The 22,040-nt window shown below is 39.3% G+C and overlaps 1 protein-coding gene across 30 annotated transcripts in view; it reads left to right on the top strand.

Moving 5' to 3' along the window:
• The first annotated feature begins 7,214 nt into the window (after positions 1-7,214).
• The window catches only part of RIMS1 (regulating synaptic membrane exocytosis 1), a 521,220-nt gene continuing 506,394 nt past the window's right edge, over positions 7,215-22,040 (top strand). For 29 of the 30 annotated variants that reach the window (XM_017871382.1, XM_017871368.1, XM_017871376.1 and 26 more), the window contains exon 1: positions 7,314-7,567. In XM_017871382.1, coding sequence (XP_017726871.1) covers positions 7,404-7,567 — 164 coding nt within the window. In that variant the 5' untranslated portion in view covers positions 7,314-7,403. Of the gene's footprint in view, positions 7,568-22,040 lie in introns of all 30 variants that reach the window. The other variant, XM_017871370.1, reaches the window with a different exon arrangement.

The following is a 22,040-nucleotide window of genomic DNA, read 5'->3' as shown; positions in this document are numbered from 1 at the left end:
ACAGGGGCAAACTCAGATGGTCCTGGACAAATCAAGACATATGATTACCTTATATATTAAGGATTTTATTGTGTAATATATTATGGTGGTGCTCACAAAAGAGTGCTGAAAAAACATAGGTAGACATGATGATAACTTAAGTCAAAACTCTAGGATTTGAGTTCATTGGTTAGCCAAGACTCCATCTCATTAGGTATTGAAGATATTCCAAAATAATTTATTTCAAAACTTTCTAGAAATTAAAAACAATTATAGCTTGTGTGTACAAAATCTTCAAACCACAAATCTGTTACTGGCTTATTTTTTGGAGTAGTAATTAATTGGTACCTTGTTTTTAGTTCTTATGTGAACGAGCATGTGTGCACAAATTTCTACTGATTATACATTAATGGAATCTTCACCTTTCCCATTATCAAGAGAGCTACAATGGCCCTTTTAGCCTTCAGGCCAATCTTTGATAGAATTTTCAAAAGGAAAAGAAACATTGCTTTTTTAAATTTTAGGGAAAAAATGGCCAGAGAAATCAATTAACCAATTAAATTCAAACATATTTCTCCTTTTGAAAGTTTTGCTGCTGCTGCTGATAGTAATGATGATGATGACAAAATGATGATGAAAGGCTCTTGATGTCCCTACCTTACCACCTGTTCCTTCTCTCAACACACACCCAAATTCCCCATCTCACTATATGGAACCACCACCCACTGACTTACTGCTCAGACCAAACAAGGAATCATAATTGATCTTCTCTTCATACACTCCATGCCTCATCACTCAACAGATCTCCAGGCTCTATTTGCAAAGCACATCTTGCATGTGTCCACTTTTCTCCATTCATATCACACTACACCAGCCCAAGCCACTTTAACTTCTCCTAAACAGAATTCCTGTTTCTGCACTCCTTTGCTGCCACAGTTTTCCTGCGACCCACAGAAGGAAAATCTTTTCAAAATGCGAAGCATATCGTTTAACTTCTTACTTAAGCTCTTCACTGCCTTCCCAATGTACAAGAATACAATTTCACTCCTTGACCTGGCTGACCAGGCCCTTTGTGAGCTCATCTCCTGCCATTTTCTCCTCCCTTTGCAATGGTCCTGCCTCATTGGCCTACTTTCTGTTCCTCCAGAACACTGCTGTTTCCTGACTCAGGGCTTTGTCTTTAGCTTTCCTCTGCTTGCAACACTCTGTGTTGAGCTCTTCTTAGGCTAGTTCCTTTTTATCCTTCAAATCTCTGCTCTACAGGACCCCTTCTTAAGATTTCCATGGCTATGTATTTTACCTATTTTCCCAACGGTTAGGCTTTATTATATCTGGCAAGTTTTTTCTAGAGTAATTATTATACACTAATTGTTCTTGTGTGTATATTTATTTATGCTTATTTTCTCCAATTTTATTGTCAGCATCTAGAGCAAGCGTCAACAAACTTTTTCTGTAAAGAGGCAGGTATTTTAGGCTTTGTGAGACATATGGCTTCTGTTGCATCTGCTCAATTCTATCCCTATGGCATGAAAGCAGCTATCGACAATACATAAAATAATTGGTGTGTCTGTGCTCCAATAAAACATTATTTACAAATAAAAATAAAAATAAAACCACAGTCATTGGGCTGAATTTGGCTCATGGGCCATAGTTTGTCAATCCTCTGTAGGGCCCTTATATGTTTTTTTCCCTACCGTATCCTCAGCACCTCACACAAAGCAGGTGTTTGGGAAATACCGAAAGAATGAATGAATGAAGTTCCTTCTATTTTCCAGGCACTATATACATATTCACAACTTTTCATCCCTAGTAAACCCCTGGAAGCTAATCATTTTTATTTCCATGTTATAGAAGAGTAAAATAAGGCTCAGAAAAGTTTATGAATTCATCAAAACCTACATAGTTATTGCATTAGTTTCTTAGGTCTGCCGTTGCGAAGTACCCCACACTGTGTGGCTTAAAACAACAGAAATGTATCCTCTCATAGTTGTTGAGGATAGGAGTCGAAAATCAAAATGTCAGCAGGATCATGCTCTCTCCAGAGTCTCTAGGGGAGAATGATTCCTTGCCCCTTCTAGCTTCTGATGGCTCCCGCCATTCCTAGGCTTGTGACGACATAACTCCATTCTCTGCCTGTGTCTCCACATGGCCTTCTTTCCTCAGTGTCTCTCTGTGTCTTCATACGTGGTCTTCCCTGTGTGTCTGTGTGTTCTTTCCATTTATAAGACGCCAGTCATTGGGTTCAGCACCCATCCTAATCCAATATGACTGCATTTTAACTATTTTCAATCTGTAGGGTCACGTTCTGTGTTTCTGGATGAACATGATTTTGTAGAAGGAATAGTATTCACTCTGCTACGACTATAAAATGGTAGTGTGAGGATTTGAACTTAACACCATTTCAATAATTTTTCATTCTGAAGTAATAACCTCAGCTATTAAGTTAAATTAACAGTTAACAGTGGTGTCAAACATTAGAGTTATTTTGAGAACAGATGATGTGAGAGCATCAGTGGAAAGGAGAGCTAAATACCTTTTAGGAGTTTTGTGTATGTCATAGTTTCTGACTAATATCCTAAATATAATGTTACTGTTGAATTCAAGGGCATTTGATACATATTTTATTACTAGAAATTTAAGATGTGTTTCTACAGATATCATTGGTTGAACAAGGAGAATCACATCCAAAGTTTCCGTTTCTTTGATTAACATCTTTGCATACCAGGCCTGTAACTCAGGGTTTTTCCCAAAGCTTGTCTAAAGCATGTTTCCTCCATCAGGGAAGAACATAATTCTATGGTCTAATCCATTTGGGAAACGCCAACCCAAACCAGGTAAGATAGATTTCTTTATTGCAGTAAATACTTGCTTGTTAGCATTGTTTTTATTTATTAGGTTGTCCTGTGGATTTCTAAGAGAGAGGTATTATGAACATTTTTCCACATTGATTGAGCATTTTCAGAAACTAATCTGTGCTACACACTTTGGCACACCTACTTTGGGTATTTGCTCACTTATCTAAGTGCAGGTAAGTTCTCTTTTTCTGGAGGTAAATCTGTGAAGACACTTCTCTTGGGTTTTAGAAATTGGTTCTGAACCCCTCTGTAATGGATGATATTCCTAATAGAAGAGGAGACACTGTTGGGTTGCACCAAGGCTCTACTAATTTACTCATTTACTCATTCATTTATGCACTCACTTATTTCTCAAAGACACATGGAGCCCAGGGAAATAACTATAAAAATGATTGAGAAATAGATTTCTCTTCATTAAGTTATCCAGATAATAGACATCAATCATTATTTCTCACAGTAATTTTAATGAATGGAAACCACATATTATGGACTGAATTGTATCCCTCTCAAATTCATATGTCCGAGTCCTATCCTCAATTACCTTAGCATGTGACTGTATTTGGAGATAGTGTTCACATTAAAGATATTATTAAGGTTAAATAAAGAAGGGTCCCTAATCCAATAAATCTAGTGCCCTTATAAGTAGAGGGAGAGACACCGGGGATGCATGTGCACAGATAAAAGGCCATGTGAGGACACAGCAAGAAGGTGACCAGAACAAGCCTAAGTAAGAGAGAGGCCTTGGGACAAATCAAACCTGTTGACACCTAGATCTTGGATTTCTAGCCTCCAGAACTGGGAGAGAATAATAATTTCTGTTATTTAAGCCACCTGGTCTGTGGTATTTTGTAATGACAATTGGAGCAAATTAAGGCACTGCTATTAATTGTTCATTAGGTCCTTGCCTTCAAGAGCTTTCCTCAGCTAGTTCTAATGTCTACTGAAGCTTTATAATTCCTTTATTTGTATTTTAGAATAATATTATTAGAACCAACTAGATTGTAAACCTCTTGAGAACAAGGCATTTGTCCATTGTATCACTGCATTTCCTCACTGACTCACAGAAAAGCATCTGGTAGAATCAATATATCATCTATATTGCTAGTTCCCTCTGTATATTAATAATTGAGGGATGACCTAATACATCTCTTAGAAAGAGCAAGAAATAAGAAAAAGAGAACTACAAAGTGTTAAGCCCATAGTTAAGATGCTTCACGTCTTCTTACTTAATACTCTTCTTCTACTGTGAGATAAATACCTTTATCCCCATTTTGCAGATGAAGAAACAGAGTTCAGAGAGGTTAAGTGATTTGCCCAAGATCATAAAACCATAAAATGTCATCAATTGTTTAATTATAGGAAAGAGGAAATCTGGCTATACAGCAGAACTTATGAAAAACAACTAAAACTTTTAGTGGACTACATGTTTATTTCAGTGACATCCTTATAAGTGATATGGCCATCAAAAAGTTAGAGCAATGTTAAGTTATGCAAATAAAAATAATTGGGTTATTGCAAATAATAATAACTGCGTTATTGGGCATTCACTAAGTGTCAGGCACTGTTCTTGGTTACACATATTCTTGATACATATTCTGGAAGGCTAGTGGAAAAAAATGTGTTCAAAGGCAGATGATCAGTCTTTAAAATAGGCTATACTGGTTGGATAAACTGTGAAGATTTACTCTGGAGAAGATTGAAAAGAACATGATAGCTGTGTCACATATTTGAAAGGTTTTCAGTAAGAAGAGGGAGTTAGATGTAGCAATGGAATTCAGAGGAAGTGAACCTACCACTACTGAAAGTATTAAAATAGACGTGTCCACGTAGAAGCAACTCCTGCATTTTATGGGAAATCAACTAAAGTCTTAAGTTCCTTAAACTTGAAGATTTTAAGATTAATAAGTATCATCATTCTAGTCATCTTCTTCTCCACTAACAAAGTGAGGCTTGGAGGAAAAAACATGAGTGCTGACTTCCTTCTGGAGCTATTCTGAACAGCGAAATAAACTATCATCAAGGTGAACAGACAACCTAAAGAATAAGAGAAAATTTTTGCAATCCGTCCTCCTGACAAAGGTCAAATATATCCAGAATCTACAAGGAACTTAAATAAATTTACAAGAGAAACAACAAACAACCCCATTAAAAACTGGGCAAAGGACATGAATAGACACTTCTCAAAAGAAGACATGTATTCAGGCAACAAACATATGAAACAAAGCTCAACATCACTTATCATTAAATAAATGCACATCAAAATCCCACTGAGATACCATTCATGCCAGTCAGAATGGCTATCATTAAAAGTCAAGAAACAACAAATGCTGGTGAGGCTGTGAAGAAATAGAAACACTTTTACACTGTTGGTGGGAATGCAAATTAGTTCAGCCATTGTGGAAGACAGTATGGCGAGTCCTCAAAGACCTAGAACCAGAAATACCATTTGACCCAGCAATCCCATCACTGGATATATGCCCAAAGGAATATAAATCATTATACTGTAAAGATACATGAACATGTATGCTCACTGCAGCACTATTCACAATAGCAAATACATGGAATCAACCCAAATGCCTGTCAACGATAGACTGGATAAAGAAAATGTAGTATGTATACACCATGGAACACTATTCAGCCATAAAAAAGAATGAGATCATGTCCTTTACAGGGACATGGATGGAGCTGGAAGCCATTGTTTTCAGCAAACTAACACAGGAACAGAAAATCAAACACCAAGTTCCCACTTATAAATGAGAGCTGAACAATGAGAACACCCGGACACAGGGAGAGGAACAACACACACTGGGGCCTGTGGTGGAGCGCAGGGAGAGCATCAGGACAAATAGCTAATGCAGGTGAGGCTTAATACCTAGGTGATGGGTTGATAGGTGCAGCAAACCACCGTGACACATGTTTACCTAGGTAACAAACCTCCACATCCAGCACATGTACTCCAGAACTTTAAATTAAATTAAGTTAAAAAAAAAAAAAGCCTAGGAGAGAAACATATCAATTATCTCATCATCATTGCTCAGAAGTCTTGACTAGGAAATTGTTGTTCAATGTGAACCCTTTTCTATATTGATTCTTTTATAATTATATCAAGAAAATTCAGTCTCCAGGTTTCAAAGCTGATAGCATTACCTATTTTGAAAGGATTGCCTATTTATTTTTGCCTTTATCAGCAAGAGAAGCTCATCCTTAATGCCTATCATTGGGCTAGGCATTAGCAGAAGCTTCTTAAATACAATAGGATATGGTTGAGTGTTTTTCTTATCTGGGATCAGTGTTTCTTGAGAAGTAGCTACAGAGATACTCTGAACTACATGTGAGTGAGTATGATGATAGTGAGCATCATTAGAGGAATTAGAGTAGATAACCCATGTGCAAGCACCAGAGAGCAGTTATGTGATGTGATGGGGCTACCTAGAGCCAAAAATGACAAATGAAAGAGTTACCGTGTTGTGGGGCATCTTGATACACTGCAGAACAGTCCTAGTGAGGAGGAGTCAAGAAAGACACTGCATTGATGAGTACAGTGTACCCAGAAAATCTAGGCTGTTGGAGGATGTGTGTGTCTGTGTGTGTGTGTATCAAAAGCATCCAAAAAAATCACATTGTTGTGGCTGTGAACACTTAACTAGTAAATAAGAAAGACACGGTGGCAGGGAGGAAAAAGAAAATGTATCCACAGGGTGTTCCATTCTGCCGTTCAGAACATTGTGGTTGCTCAAATAATATTAATGCTCTATGATGAAGATGGTAGCGAGGATGATGATGATTAATGCAACCCATGCAAAATAGGGCTGGGGAGGATGACACAGGCGAGGGACCAGAAGAGGGAGGATGACTCATGGGTGAGGGGTACCTGGGGATAGAGCGAGGTGCTGTGCACGTTGGCGGGTGTGAGGGGAGCGGCTGGGGCACGCGTGGCTCGGACTGGGGGAGTGGGCGGGTGGGTGCCCGTGGGCGGAGCGGCTCCGGGACTGAGTGGCTGGCAGCTATGTCTGCGAGAGCAACGGCATCACCCTGGATGGAAGCCTCCGAGACTCCGCCTAACTGACACCCAAACTCTCCCTCTCCCTCCCGCAGCCCCAAACTGAGGCAGCAGAAGCCTGGGAGGCAGCCTCCCACGGCGGCAGCGCCGCCACAGCCCCAGCCCCAGCCCAGCCCGCCCCCGCCCGCCGCGCCCCGCTGAGACGCCGGATCGGGCGGAGCCTGGCGCGAGCCCTCCCCCCTCGCGCGCCCGCCGCGCCTCCGCCCTGCCCGCCCGCCGCCGAGGCTGGGCTGCGGGAGGCGGCCGGGCGGCCCCGAGCCTCGCTAGGGCGACCAAAACAAAGGCAGCATCCGGGGCTGGGTGGATGCAAACAACCATGAAAGACTGGGTTCTCGCTCTCCCCGGCTCTGCTGCTGCTGCCGCCGCCGCCGCCGCCGCCGCTGCTCCTCCTCCTCCTGCCGCCGCCGCGAGGGCTCCGCTGTGAGGGGAAAGCAGGGGCGCAGCTGCTGGGCGTGCATCCGAAAGGTGAGAGCCAGAGAGCGAGCGGAGGGGGCGGGCAGGCCACGAAAATGTCCTCGGCCGTGGGGCCCCGCGGTCCTCGCCCACCCACGGTGCCTCCCCCCATGCAAGAGCTGCCCGACCTGAGCCACCTGACCGAGGAGGAGAGGAACATTATCATGGCAGTGATGGACCGGCAGAAGGAAGAGGAGGAAAAAGAAGAAGCCATGCTCAAGTAAGCCAGCCCCAGCCGCGCCATCCGTGCCTCCGTGCCTCCATCCGTCCATTCACCACTCACTCCCCTAGTCCTCGCGGCTGAGTGTGGGGAAGGGGCGGCCAGGGTGCTGGGTGCGGACGGAGGCGCCCGCCAGGGGCGCGGGGCTTGAGCAGGGAAGAGGTCAGGGGACTAGAGGAGGGAGGGGATATGCCACAAATCCAGGAACCCAAAGACAGGGGGAGGATGGCTTCAGACTGGGGTGCAGAGGAGGGATGGGTGGACGGGGGCCACGCTCGTGGTGGGAGGTGCAGAAGCTGAGAGGTGCTGATCCCACCCAAGTGGAAGGTCCCTGGGCTGAGAGCAGGTTAGGGGGCAGGGGATGAGTAGAAACAAGGGGAGGCAGGATGAAGAGGTGCTGAGGACAGCTCCTCTTCTTTTCTTGGAGTTGTTTAGCTGGTCGGGGTTACCCCAGTGAAGGGTGCCTATATTTATATAATAAAAATGCTTATTTTTAGTGTTAATTTGAGTAATCATTCATCTCACAGATCAAGGTTGGGTCTTTTACTGGGCAGTTGCCATCTTTGGTAACCTGCCTCTCCAGCTTCTCTTTAACCTTTTATTCAGAGTCTTCTACACAGCATACCTGTGTGAAGACGGATTCTCTTCCCCATATGTAATGCCATTGGCAATACAAAGTTTTTAATCATGGGAGAAGCTGACAGGGGGACTCTGGCCTGAATAACATAGAGGTTCCTCTTTACTGCTTTCCAAGAGACCTCTGGGGCCTGTTCAGTTCCTGGAGGAAACAGTCCAATAAGGGATTGGAAATTTGCACTCCTCCTCATTTCTTTAGAGCTCTTCAACCCTTCAAGGGGTCTCTGTCTGATGCCCCATTTTCCTGGGGATAGGGAGAAGATGGGGCTCCTTGCTGGTGGTGCAGGAGTGTGTGACACTGTCTGTGCTGCTACTTGCCTCAGACAAAACTGCTTACAAGGGACTGGCAGAGAGATGGGGCTTTCCTTGCTTAGCATCACCCATAGAGTGGAGCAGAAGGAGGCTTCAACCCTGCCTTCTCTTGGGAAGTCTTCATGTATTCGGGAAAGTTTTCACTCTGAAGCAGGGGAATTTAGGGGCCCTGACTGTGAGTGACTCCTTGGTATCCCCTGCTTAGGCTGGAAGGTGTATCTGGGGTCAGGGGATTGGCATGAAGAGCCAAAGGGAACCTGTTGCATCTGGAGTTAGCTGATAGCAGAAGAGGGGTGGGGAGGGAGCAGGTGTGAAACCCAGACACAGAGCACACTCAGCATGGCCTCTCCCTCACCCCCTAGAAGTGCCTCCTGGAGAGAAGACGCTGCCGAGGAAGATTTCTTCCGCTTCCCCTCAGTGCAGCAGTGCCTCATAGGAGAGGAATGGAGGGAGGTTGCATTCACAGACTGATGGTTCCCCAACCAGGGCAACTGACACTCAGATATGGGAGGGGGATATTGAGGGAGAGATGTGGCTGTTAGGTCACAGCAAAATAGTAGAAATCCAGTCATTTCTGTCCTTTCAGTGTAGATTCAGAAAAGGGCCATTAACTCCGAAGGCCAGAGCTGGCCTGGTTCTATAAAGAGCAGCAGGTTTCTGAATTCCCTGCTCCTTCTCATCCAAAAACCAAATACTTTAAGCCTGCTGGCTTGAGGGAGGCAGAACCCTCGTTAATTTGCTGCCTGTCCCTAGTGGAAGAATGACGTCCCTGGTGCTGCAGGCTTCCCCTCTTCTGAGACTGGAAGTAATGGATGGTGTCTAATGGTGCTGCTGTCTGTCTGTCTGGTTGTCAGTCCATCTGTCCTCACTGGTTGCAGCCCCTGCCACCTGTCCTGAACACCTTTTCTGCTTGTCAGGATTTACAGGTTTGCTGCTGTTCCTTGTGCTGTTTGCTGCAGACAGCAGGTGGATGGAGGCCTCCAGTAGCTAGCGGAAAATATGGGCTGCTGCTTGCCAGAGTCCGGATAGGAAGGGGAAGGCACAGTGCAAGTAGTGGCCATCACACCTCTTCATTGGCTGTCTCAAGCGTGGTGGAGAGTGAGGGATTTTAAGTGGGAGTGGGTGAGTTTTAGGACAGAATTCCAAATCTGCTAACTGCCAAAGGACAGCAATTATAGATTGTATGGGCTTATGTGGGCAAATACAAATTAGGAGCACTGTCCAACTGCTCATGTCTAACACATCTTTTCTACTGCTTTTCCTGTGACTGCTTTCTACTGGCTTGCATATATTGTTCCTTTATTGCATGGATTCACAAAATATCACAGTATGTGATGCTGTTATACAACAGCTCTCTGTAATCCTGGACCTCTGTATTAACTTTATCAGTCAGCCTCCTCTGCTAATGTCTTGGCCTTTTGTTCAGTGACAGATTGGTGAGTGTTTTGGAATCCCAGTTTGCTGCCATGTAAGCATGTCATATTGTCTACAATTAGTGGAGAAGTGCTGTACTTTTTTTTCATAGGGGACACTTTATGTCTTAAAAACTGGGGATAATGGGAACTATTCAGATGACACATATATATGAGGACATAATGACACATAGTCATAGATGGTTGCCTTTTTAAAACTTTGTGTTAAAATAGATTGGAAAACAGGATTCTTTTAACAGGGCTTTAAAATATTGTTACATCAGAGAAAAGTTTTTGTGGTAATTATTGGTGATCATAATCACATATCTGAGAAATTACTTTCACAAAAGGCACTACAAAGCTTAAGTTCTGGCAATACAGCAATTAGACTTAAAATTCACTTGTGTTATCAGTGCAGAACTATCTCCGTAATCTACCTACCGTGCATGCTGTCTCTCTTCACAATGTATAAAAATAGGCACCGAGAGAAAATAGAAAATGATGGATAAATCTGTGAAACCAACATTATAAAATATCAATTAAAATGTATTTGTAAGTTTCATCAGCCTTGATTGTAAATTACTAGTTGAATTTGGTTTTGAGAATGTCTTTAAATATGTATAAATGGAAAAAACATCAAGCTACTTTCAAGTCAAGATTTTAGAAAATTTTATTTGAAATTGAAAGTACTTTATCATAAAAGATTTCATTTTGTTGGTAAAGTACACTAATTTTAAGTTCCATGGCCATATAACTAGAAATAGTTGACTCCCACAAATTATGTTTAATGATTGACTTAATTATCTGCAAATTAGAGGTCTTTTCTTAATAGTGTTTTGGATGTGAGTGTGTACATGCATGTGTACACACATGTGTATTCTGAAGGCTTTCTGAAACCTAACTTTCTCAATGAATACTCCTTCAAGTAACTGTTACTAGACATCATGAGCCAATATATTGCATAGGCTGAAAACTGCATTATCTGGGACCTAAATCAGAGAAGATCTCATTAGATCTAGAATCTTACTCCTTTTTGTACAAAAGAAAAAAAAAAAGCTTCATAGAGAAAGCAGCTACTGAATAGTAAGAGAAGAGAAAAAAATGTAGAGAGTTCAGGTGATGATTTGAGGATGAGAATTGAGTACCATATTGGAATATAATGTAAATAGATAACATTTATTGAACATTAACCTCACACTAGCTCTTATTCTAAGTTATTTAATCTAATGCCGAATAGTTAAACTGTGCTCAAGTTTATTATAAGTATAAATATTTGGTTTCTCACAATAGCCTGTGCAGAAGGTAAACCAAATAATATAATTCTCACATCCTCACACTACACTCAGAGAAGTTCAGTAATATCCTAAACTGACTCACATAAACATAGTCCAATCAGGATTCAAAATCAGACCTTTTAGTATAAATCCAAGTATTTTCCTGTACACTACACTGCCTTCCTACCAAGAAGAAATGTCTATTTCATTTATCTTTTCTTTAAATGAATTTATAGTCTTTTCTCAGTTGCAGAGAAGTGGCTTGGCAAAAGATTAGGCTGATTCAGATCAACTGCTTCAGATCATAGCAGAGCCTGGCCTTCACCTATACTCTTTCATAGAGTGCTAGAAGATAATGAAAAGCGTCACAGTATAGTGGAAAGACCATTAACTTTGTATCCAAGTGTTTTTAGGTTCTAGTTCTAGTTCTGCCACTTACTGTGCAAACGTGGACAAGTAAATTAAATTGAGATTGTATGAAGTTTCATTTTTTCCTACAAATCCTTAAATCCATGGTATGAATTGATTTATAAAGAGTATTGACTTTGGGCTTCTCCTTCTCTTATTAACAGGTAACCTAGCATTTGCTTTCTAATCATCCATAATTACTACTTTTTTCCTGCAAAGGAGACAGAAAGTAGAATGAGGAGAATTCCTATAACTTCAGGTTTCCTCCTCCTTTTACTTACTTTACACAAATACAATATTGTGGCCTGAAATATATCCATAAGGCTCATTATGAGAGATCCCAGTTATCAACTGGGAAAAGAAGAAAAGTGGAAGGAAAATCTGGGAAACCTTGAGGGGGATGAGGATAGGATTCCCATGTATGCAGGTATCATATTTTCATTATGGTTTGCAAAGATTTTAATACCTTACACCCCCAAATATGAAAAAGGCATTATTTAAGTAAATAGATTACTAAATTAGAAGGAGAATATGGAAACCAGTGTGGGCTGGATGTGCTACTGCTCACTTGACTAATAGGAGCATAATGTCTTTGGAATGTTATTTGCTCAACTTTTTAAAAGAGGAGAACAATTTGTGTAAGCTTGTGCAGTGAGCTTCCTGGAAAGATATCAAATATGAATTCCTAAAATCATATTATTATGCTCCCATACCTGTAATAAGCAGATGGATGAGGTTGCAGTACCGTGGATTATAAAGTCCATTGTATTGCATTTCATTTGTCCTCATGGACTGTTTTCTACTTTTATACATTTGGTCCTGTGACATGAGTTGGGTATTTTAGAGCTGGTCCTGAGAGTGGACGTAAATTTGCCCGAGGCACATGACAGCTAGCATAATGAATCCAGAACCCATGTACACTGACCTCTAACCTTTAATGTTCTTTTAAGTCTTTAAAAAAGTGCATTGAGTGGTGGGTATTATGTTTCCTTCATCTATTGGGAAGAAGACTAACATTTATTGTGTGTCTTCTACATGTTATGTATTTGGCTGGATGCTTTATGAATTTTACTCACTGAGGCTCACCTCTTGATGAGAAGTCTAGCCTGTGAGTATTTATTAGTTTTCCAGTATTAGTGAAATTTCCCAGAACTAGCTCGGTACCTTCCTGACCCTTTGGTCATGACATTTGATTCTGGAGTCCAGAGAACAAAACTTAAAGGAGAGAAAGAGGAGCTTCATGTGACTAGTAACATGTTCCACCCTTTTCTGAGGGTGGGCTCTCCAGAACTGTCTGGCTTCCCCAGTTCTGGCCCGTGGTGACTCTCTGGCCTCATTTGTACCTGGAGTTTTCCTTATCTGCTTGCTGTTTTGCCCATAGGGTTCCCTAATACCATAGCATTTTCCCACCATTCCACCTAACCATGAGTTATCTTTGTTTGCCACTATTGTTCTGAATTTTACTTATTGAATAGACTATTTCTAACAAAGTGTTATATGATATTTAATTCAACAAGATCCTCATTTCAGGTATTAAAATTGGGTCAAGCATTAGGCTATTGGGGTAGAATAAAGGCGAATCCTCTGCTTACAGCCCAATGTTGGCTGAGTTCCTATCATTTTATAATTGCCATAGTCAGAAAAAGAGGTGAGTGTTGGATAGTTGGGTAGAACACTGAGCTAGATTCTGGTCTTAACATGAGTTTTTATAGGTGTGAACATTGTCAGGATAATCCATCCAAGCATCAGATTTTACATGTAAAGTGGAATTTATAATGGCAGTCCTTCTAATTTGTGAAGCTTTAAAATGATAGTGGAGGCATCGTATCCTCCAAATTGCTGTTTCCAAGAAAGGAGCCATTATTATTCTTATTCATTAAAACTGTAGAATAATACCAAGATTATATCTTCCGGTCGTCTTTGAAGGTACTGGGGGGCTTGGGAAGATGAGCTCTTGGAGAACAGCCCATCTATCCTTTCGTTCTAGCAATGCAGTGTTGCCAGGGTTGCAGCTCCCAGCGTGAGAATATGGCAAGGTGTTAAAAGGTAAAATGAGTTCAGGGCTTGGTCTGAGACTATATTTACCTTCTTTCTTTTCTTTTTTTTCCCCTGTCATTAAATAGTTTGTATGTGTTTTAGCACAAAAGGAATGTGGGCAAAAGTATAAAGTGTGAAAGATCTAAAAGGCGATCGTAATTCAAAAACGAGAAGAGAAGAGACATTAGCTTGGGGAAATTTCCTCATCTTTTACAGAAAAAAATCTGGAGAAATAAGTGATAATTTTAGTGTCACTGGGTTTAATAAATTATTCATTTTCAGAATTAGCTGAATAAGGGGTCGTATATTTGTCAGGTAGTTTTCTTTCATGTAAACATACCAGTTTACCATTGAGTGATGTAATGAATTGCATGTATTTAAGAACTTAAGATTCTTTATTGGATGACTTAGGTTTTCTGTATTTATATTCTGACATGCTTACATTGAGTTCATATACACTTATTTTGACTAGGTTACTTTTGTGTGGAAAGCAAGAGGGAGATATTCAGCAGAATTGATTTTAGATGTTTCTGCTTCTGTTGCAATATTGTGAAAACTTCCTGTTCATACGGAGGCTTACTTAAAGGCAAAATAGAGCTGTTTAAAGGGAAGGTGACTGTACATTTTGATTTTCCTTTATCTCTTTATACCAATTTCCTGCTATAATTATGTGTAGTAACCTCTTCTCTCAATTTTGAGTTTCAGCCCAGATGATAAATTATATTGTCTTCCTCTTTTTAAATCTTGCTTTCTCTGCCCCAAATTCTTCATTTATAACTTCAGAAAATCAAGCAATTAACAGTCTTAAAATATATCTCACCAATAAGTAATGCAAGCGAGTGGTAGATATAAAATCTTGATCATTGTTTGGTAAATGGGGAACACTGTTTCTGAGAGTGAGATATCAGCCGGGCGCAGTGGCTCAAGCCCGTAATCCCAACACTTTGGGAGGCCGAAGCAGGTGGATCACTTGAGCTCAGGAGTTTGAGACCAGCCCAGCCAACATGGTAAAACTGTCTTTACTAAAAATACAAAAAATTAGCCAGGTATGGTGGAGTGCACCTGTAATCCCAGGTACTCAGGAGGCTGAGGCAGAATCGCTTGAAACCAGGAGGCAGAGGCTGCAGTGAGCTGAGATCCTGCCACTGCAGTCCAGCCTGGGCAACAGAGTGAGACTCTGTCTAAAAAAAAGAAAAAAAAAAAAAAAAAAAGGGAAATAAGGTATTATCTTTTATGGAATCTCAACAGAATGATACTTTTATGGCAAAGCTGAATTTAAAATTTCAAAACATTTTTCAAATAATAGTGGTTATGAATTGCAGCTTCATACAGGACTCTTTTTATGAGAATCCTCCTTTGAGCCTTGCAAAGAGCAGCCTGCAGTTTAGCGAAGACATCTTTAATGTGTGTGAATTTATTTAAATAGATTTTGGGATGTAATATTTTGATATTCTTCTGAGTTTAGATGGCAAAATAAGGTAATGTTACAGAAAGTAATTTCATGTTATTTGTAGTATTTTGATAATTCCTCTGATGTTTAGATAGTAAAATAAGGTAATGTTATAGAAAGTAATTGCATGCGATTTGTAAGTAATCAATGCACTTAATTATAATATTAGCTGTTTTAAAGAAGCATAATGAATGAAAGATATTTTATGTAATACAGAAAATAATACCATACTAATTATTGATACATTATTTAGTATTTGTTTGTATTACCCATCATTATGCCAGGTAATTTAATTATGGTCTGGAAGATGCTAGTATATTTACATAGAAAATGTATGTGAATTGAAAACCAATTAAGATATCTGTACTGTCATATAAATGTCCTACACTACTTAGCTTCTTTTAATGGACTCTCATGCATAATATACACACTCACAAGTAGAAACTAAGGTAGTAATATTGATGGAGTTTTCTTGCTGTATTTGCTAGACTTTGCATCATCTATTTGATTAGTTCACAACTTACATACCTACATATGGCTTTCTGTACTTAAAGCAGTATTGCTTAATATTTGAAGACTATTCTTAATCTCAAGAATATATTTTAAAGTTGTAAGTTATTGGTGCACAAGCATTGTGTGCCACATTATTGTTTTGTTGTTTAAACACAGCTTTTACAAATGTAGCAAGAAACTCTTTGAGGCTGGGTGTGGTGGCTCATGCCTGTAATCCCAGCACTTTGCGGGGCTGAGGAGGGCGGATTATCTGAGGTCAGGAGTTTCATACCAGACTGGCCACATGGCGAAACCTCGTCTCTACTAAAACTAAAAAAATTAGCCGGCATGGTGATGCATGCCTGTAATCCCAGCTACTTGGGAGGCTGAGGCAGGAGAATCTCTTGAACCCAGGAGGCAGAGATTGCAGTGAGCGGAGATTGCACCTCTGCACTCCAGCCTGGGTGACAGAGCAAGACCCCCTCTCAAAAAAAAAAAAAAAAAAAAGAAAAAAGAAAAGAAACTCTTTGAATAGGAATGTTCTAGGCGGTTTTGTTTTTCAATTATGTGGTTTTTTATTCTGGAAAAAGCAGGCAGATTGTATATGAAGTACCTAGGGTATGTAAAAATAAATGTATTGGGTTTCTTTAACTACATGGCAGTATATATCCACATTTAGAGGTTCTATCGAGGTCAGAAAGATTACTTAGTGTGTTGGTAGAAAGAGACGAAAACAAAAGTAAAGTAACCAAATAGCTTTTCCTTTTATATTTCACACAGCTTAGCAGATTTATCTTCCTTGACTATCTCTGTATTGCAATATATTGGAGCTTAAGTCTTCTTTCCTAACCCCTTTTTTTCTGGGAAAAAATGAAGACATTTTACATCCTAGTATCTGAAATAAAGGGATATTGAAATGAACAGTCTCATTTATTTTAGATATTAAAATTTTGGTAAGATCCAAAATCCTAAAGAGATTCTACTTTTATATTATTCATGATCATGACAATTTTCATAAAATGTAATTTTGAAAAATAAAATACAGTAAAATCTTCTTATACTGAGAATGGATATTTCAATTTACAACTGTCTATGTACCCTAGGTCAAATCTAGCCACTTAATATATAGCAACCTGGAGTAAAAACTTGATGCTATTCTGAAAAAGATATTATGGTCTAAGTATCATGCCAGACACAAGCATTAGAAAAGGATTTTATGGTATTTAGAGCTCCAAAAGCCTAAGCTCTAGCAGTCACTATTGGGTGCAGCTATGACTGATAATCAGTCAAGGGGCTATCTAGTCCCTAACTTCCATAAATGCAGCATAGTTAAAGGCTATAGGAGGTCCACATGCAATATACCAGGCCACAAGAAGATAAACATAGTACTAGGCCACAAGAAGCAGATACTTTTGCTGGTAAGATTGTGCAAATTTTAAAAAATATGACATACGCACTTTGGGAAAAGACTAAATACTCAAGAACACAAAATAGTGCAAATTGAGTGGTGGTTATGATAAGAGGTGAAGAAACTTTTGAATCTCCCTCTTGCCCTTGCTTCTATAATTCCATATCCTTTTGATTTGCCTTCAGTGTTTCTAAATGCTTCTATATTATCTTCTCTCGAATCTCAAATGTTGGCATTCTCATGGGGTCCTATTCTCCATATTCTCCCATTTTATATGCAGTTCCTTGTGAATCTCCAACAATGGCTCCAATCATATATATGTCAATGGTCCCCAGATATATATTACTGCATTAGAATTTTCTACTAAATTCTAGATTCATGTCCTTAACCATCTGTTCAGTTTCTCTACCTGAGTGTCCTGTAGGCACTTCAACTTTATTGTGTCCTGTTATAAATTTCTTGACTTTCTGCCTGAAAGCAGTGTCTCTGTATTTCTTGTCTGTGTAAGTAGCATCACCACTGCAACTCCTCATTTCAACCATCATCAAATCCTACAGATTTAATCTTTTGGAATATTTTAAATGTCTATCTTATTTTCCAATCCCATTGTCATTACCTTAATGTAGGCTCTCTTCAGTACTTATCTGGATGCCTGAAGGAACCTCCTGATTCATTTTTCTACCACTAATCAGAATTCCTCCAATCTGATCTGATCTCCACATTGCTGCCAGATAAATATTTCTAAAATTCGTCTGATCATGTCTCTCCCATAAAACCTGCTTGCTTTCAGAGTAAAGTTTAAACTTCGTAGTCTGGATCCTACTTGCTATTTCTGTTCTCTGGTCCGTGAATACATCCCTGCCATAGTCTTGCTGAACTAGTTCTGAATGGTAATTGCTACTTCACAACATGGTGACCCAACTCATACTTTTCTCTCCACCAGAAATATCCTTTTAAATCTGACTAAGTTTTACCTAGCCTTTTTAATTAGCTCAAGTGACACCTTATCTGTTATATCTTCCCAGACTTTCCAAATAGATTTTGGTATTTGTCTTAACCTCTTTTGATTGTTTTATTTGATTTTTGTCATAACCTCTTTCTCTTAACGGTTTCCTCTCAGTACAGCATAAATTCTGGAAAGGAGGATCATTCTTATTTGAATCCCTCATATAAGCATATTGCCTGGCATAGAATAGGTGACCATTTTTTTAAACTGTGTATATGGATGAATGAATGAATAGATTCAGGGAATATGGACTGGAGGAGTCACCCAGGGCTGCTAAGGGTATAAGCAGGAGGGTAGAGTGGGATGGTTATTCTAACCACGGGAATTCAGTCAGCAAATTTCGAAAACAAGCAGTGAGTTGAGTGCTTTTGGTTATTGAGAGAACCAGGTTGACTAGAGCTTATGAGGAAAATATATTGGACACGAGACATTATAAGATAAAATTAATGTATAATTTTTGATGGCCTGTGGTATCTTGATTTATCATTCTTAGGTTTTTGAAAGATGGCATTCTTAAAGTATTTGAATATAAGGAGGATGTAAATAATATATTTTAAAAAGTAATCCTCTGGACAGACATGCTTAATGGAAACATTTTCTTGAAACAAAACATCACTAACTTCCATGACAATGTATCACATAGTACTGTTAGTTTTCTGATTTGATATTTAGAACTAGATCAGTAGTGTTTCCAGAAAGCATTCTACTGATTATATTTTTTAATGAAAGGATACCTCAGTTAGGTCATCTTCTAGACTTAAAATCCTTGAAGGCAGGTATCTTATATTGATCATCTTTTCATTTTCATTGCCTAATTCTGTAACCCATACATAATGGGCCTCCAGCAAGTGCTGTGGAACTAAGTTGTATAGCCTGTGTGCCCAGGACACAACAGCACTGACTTTTGCATTTCAGAATTAGGCTGAGTTGAGGTGTGAGGGGGAACTCAGTGTCTATGTCATCCAACACTGGTAAATTCTCAGCTCAGCTGCAAATACCTGTACCTAGAGCAGCATCACTAATACATATCAGATGCCTCAGAACCTTTCTGAACATAGTGCTGCAGGCCATCGATTAATAAGAGTTGGCAGGAAAGATGGCAATAAACATGTAAGCCACTGAGGATTTATTTCTACTCTAAGAAAAGAAAACTGAGGCCAGAGACTCAGGATTTCTTTTTTAATTAGTGAGAGAGCTAGGGATAGGACTCCAGGTCTTCTGTGTCCTGGTACAGTGGTTTTTTTCCATCGTCACCCTTTTGACACTTGGTTTCCTTTTAACTACCAGCACATTCGAACATTTAATTTTTTTCATTTCTGTTTTTATTTGCTTGCTCTTTAAGATACTAGTTGTTATAGAAAACTCCATGAGAACTTATAATTACTTTGTTCATTTTGAATTTGGTTTTATTAAGTAAATAATATATAAGTAAATTATTGCCAGGTTATATAAGTACATTGGTGCTAGGGACTAAGAAATATTTTATTTAAAGATTCCCTTTGGAATCATATTTGTTGAAATTTTATTTAAGCTATATCAACATTTCTTAATTGTGATAATTTTATTTTAATTTTAAATTTTCCCTGAAAAGTACATTTTACTAGCAGTAATTTATTTATGATTCCAAATAACTTTTCCTATTATGCTTTTGAATTATGTATATATTAAAATAATTTCTTTTTTTTTTTACTTTTAAAAGTCAGTTGATTTTTGCTCACAATGAAGAAGAGCTTTCTTTGGTTCCTCTTCACTTGGAGATTTGACTTCAATTAGACTGTGGGTCAATAATTCAAGGAAAGTTAGTGGGATGAGGCATGAATGACTACTTACATATATATCTAAGAACTTGTATTTGTACACACACACACACACACACATATATATACTCTCATCTCACCTGTGCCTCCATACATATAATCTCTCACACCCATGTTCCTAAAGTCTTGAAACGTTCTTCCTATAAAGTCTTAAGGAAGTTAATCCTATCTAATTTACCAGAATTTGTATATTTGTATGATCTAGACATGCCTTGCAGTACCTTCTGCACCCACAGCCCTTTCTATGGATTTTATGCCAGTGGCTATTCTGGAAGAAGCAGCCCTACATCCATATGATCCCAACATGGCTATAGCTAACTGGACTAATGGTGGACAGTTGACCCAAGACCAGGTGATTTATTGACTGGTCAAATACTAATGAGAGTATCTTTCAAATTTTTAAATAGAAAATAATCAGAGGGCCAAAGAAAATGAATGATCCACATTTGTTTGTTCTTGAAGCAAAAATGGAGTGAGCACTACTCATGATATGCTAGGTTTGGTACTAGAATTAATAGCCTTTTGTAGAAGGAAGTAAATTTTCTTGAATAATCATCCATGTAAAATTAAAATCTATGATAAAGGCAGTACAGAACATTGTGTAATATTTTGATAAAACAATGCCTATCAGGAATGTTGACTAAGATCAGGTTATCCAGGTGTGCTTCCCATGGAAATGACAAGTGAGGGCTGAGCTAACATCTGAGAATGAATAGGAGTTAAGGAGGCAAATGGGGTGAAGTACCCTCTAAAAGGAAAGAATGAGAGCCACTGATGGAAGGGGGAGTGGTGAGCCTGAAGGACTGGAAGGAAGCCAGTCTGTGGAAGAGGAAAAAGTCTGCAAAAGGCGGGAGGAGTGTGGTTTGAGAAGAATTTGGAGAGGCAGGCAGAAACTGGACATGGTAGGGTCGACCAGGTCATGTTATAGAGTTTTTTCTTTATTTTAAGAGCCAAAGGGTTTTGAAGAGAGATATGATATAATCTTATTAGAATTTTTAAAAGATCATTCTGGCTGAAGTATCAAGAATAGATTAGGTGAAGTCCGGGGCCATGTATGTGTAGAGACCAGCTGGGAGGCTATTGTAGAAGTACAGGTGGCAGATGTTAGAAGCAAAAACTTTGGTGGTGATGGCAAAATGTTAATATTTGAGAGAGATTTGGGAAGCAAAAGCCACAACTGTTGTTATTGTTGTTTTAATTGATTGAATATGGGTTGATGTCAGACTTGTGCCACCAAGTTTTGGGAGTATCTGGAGTGATAGAAGAAGGATCCCAAATTTAGTCCTGGTTATTTGGCTTTGTGGTAACTTTGAGAAATCCAAGAGAGATATTAAGTAGGTTAAAGGTCAGGAACTCAGAAGAGAGTGTGGGTTAGAAATGTAAATTTATGAGTCATGTGTACACAGATCGTCATGAAGCTGTGAGTGAGGCTGAGTGATTAAATTCAGACAAGAAGAAAGTCTAAGGATAAGCTTTAATGAAGTTTCACTTTTAAAAATTGATAGAGGACAATATCCCTGCAAAAGCATTAAAGAAGAAATGGCCAGAGATATAGGATAAAAACCAGGAGAGCCTTGTTTCATCAAATCAAAAGGAAGAGAGTATTTTGAGGAGGCTAAGGCACACTCACTATGATAGCTAAAATTAAATGAACAGACAAAGAATACTGGAATCACCTAATGTTGATGAAGATAATGAACAACTAAAAGTCTTATGCATTGTTTGTGGGCATGATAGAGCCACTTTAGAAAACTCTGGCAGTTTCTTAAAGATTTTAGCGTGCATCTACACTATGACATAGGAATTCCGTTCCTAGATATTCGTATAAGAAAAATGAGAACATACACTCACAAAAAGACTTATATGAGAATGTTCATAGCAACCTTATTGTTAATGACCCTAAAATGGAAATAGCTCAGACGTCCATCAGCAGAATGAATTTAAAAGCTGTGAAATACACAGTGAAAAATTTACTATTCCACAATAAACAGGAATAAAACATTGATACATAAACAACATGGATGAATCTCAGAAACATTATGGTAGATAGGAAAAGCCAGACACAAGTCAGGTAGCTTGCATGATTGATTCCATTCATATGAAGCTCCAGAATAGGGAAAACTAATCTATGGTGGTGGATATCAGATTGGTAGGCTCTTCTATGGTGGCAAGGGTGAAGGACTGGCTGGAAAGGGGCAGGAGGTGACTTTCTGGAGGGATG

This window comes from Rhinopithecus bieti, unplaced genomic scaffold (genome assembly GCF_001698545.2).
Source record: "Rhinopithecus bieti isolate Rb0 unplaced genomic scaffold, ASM169854v2 scaffold_4709, whole genome shotgun sequence".
Lineage (NCBI taxonomy): Eukaryota > Metazoa > Chordata > Mammalia > Primates > Cercopithecidae > Rhinopithecus > Rhinopithecus bieti.
Note: the sequence above shows the minus strand (reverse complement) of the source record. Positions and strands in the feature narration are given on the sequence as shown.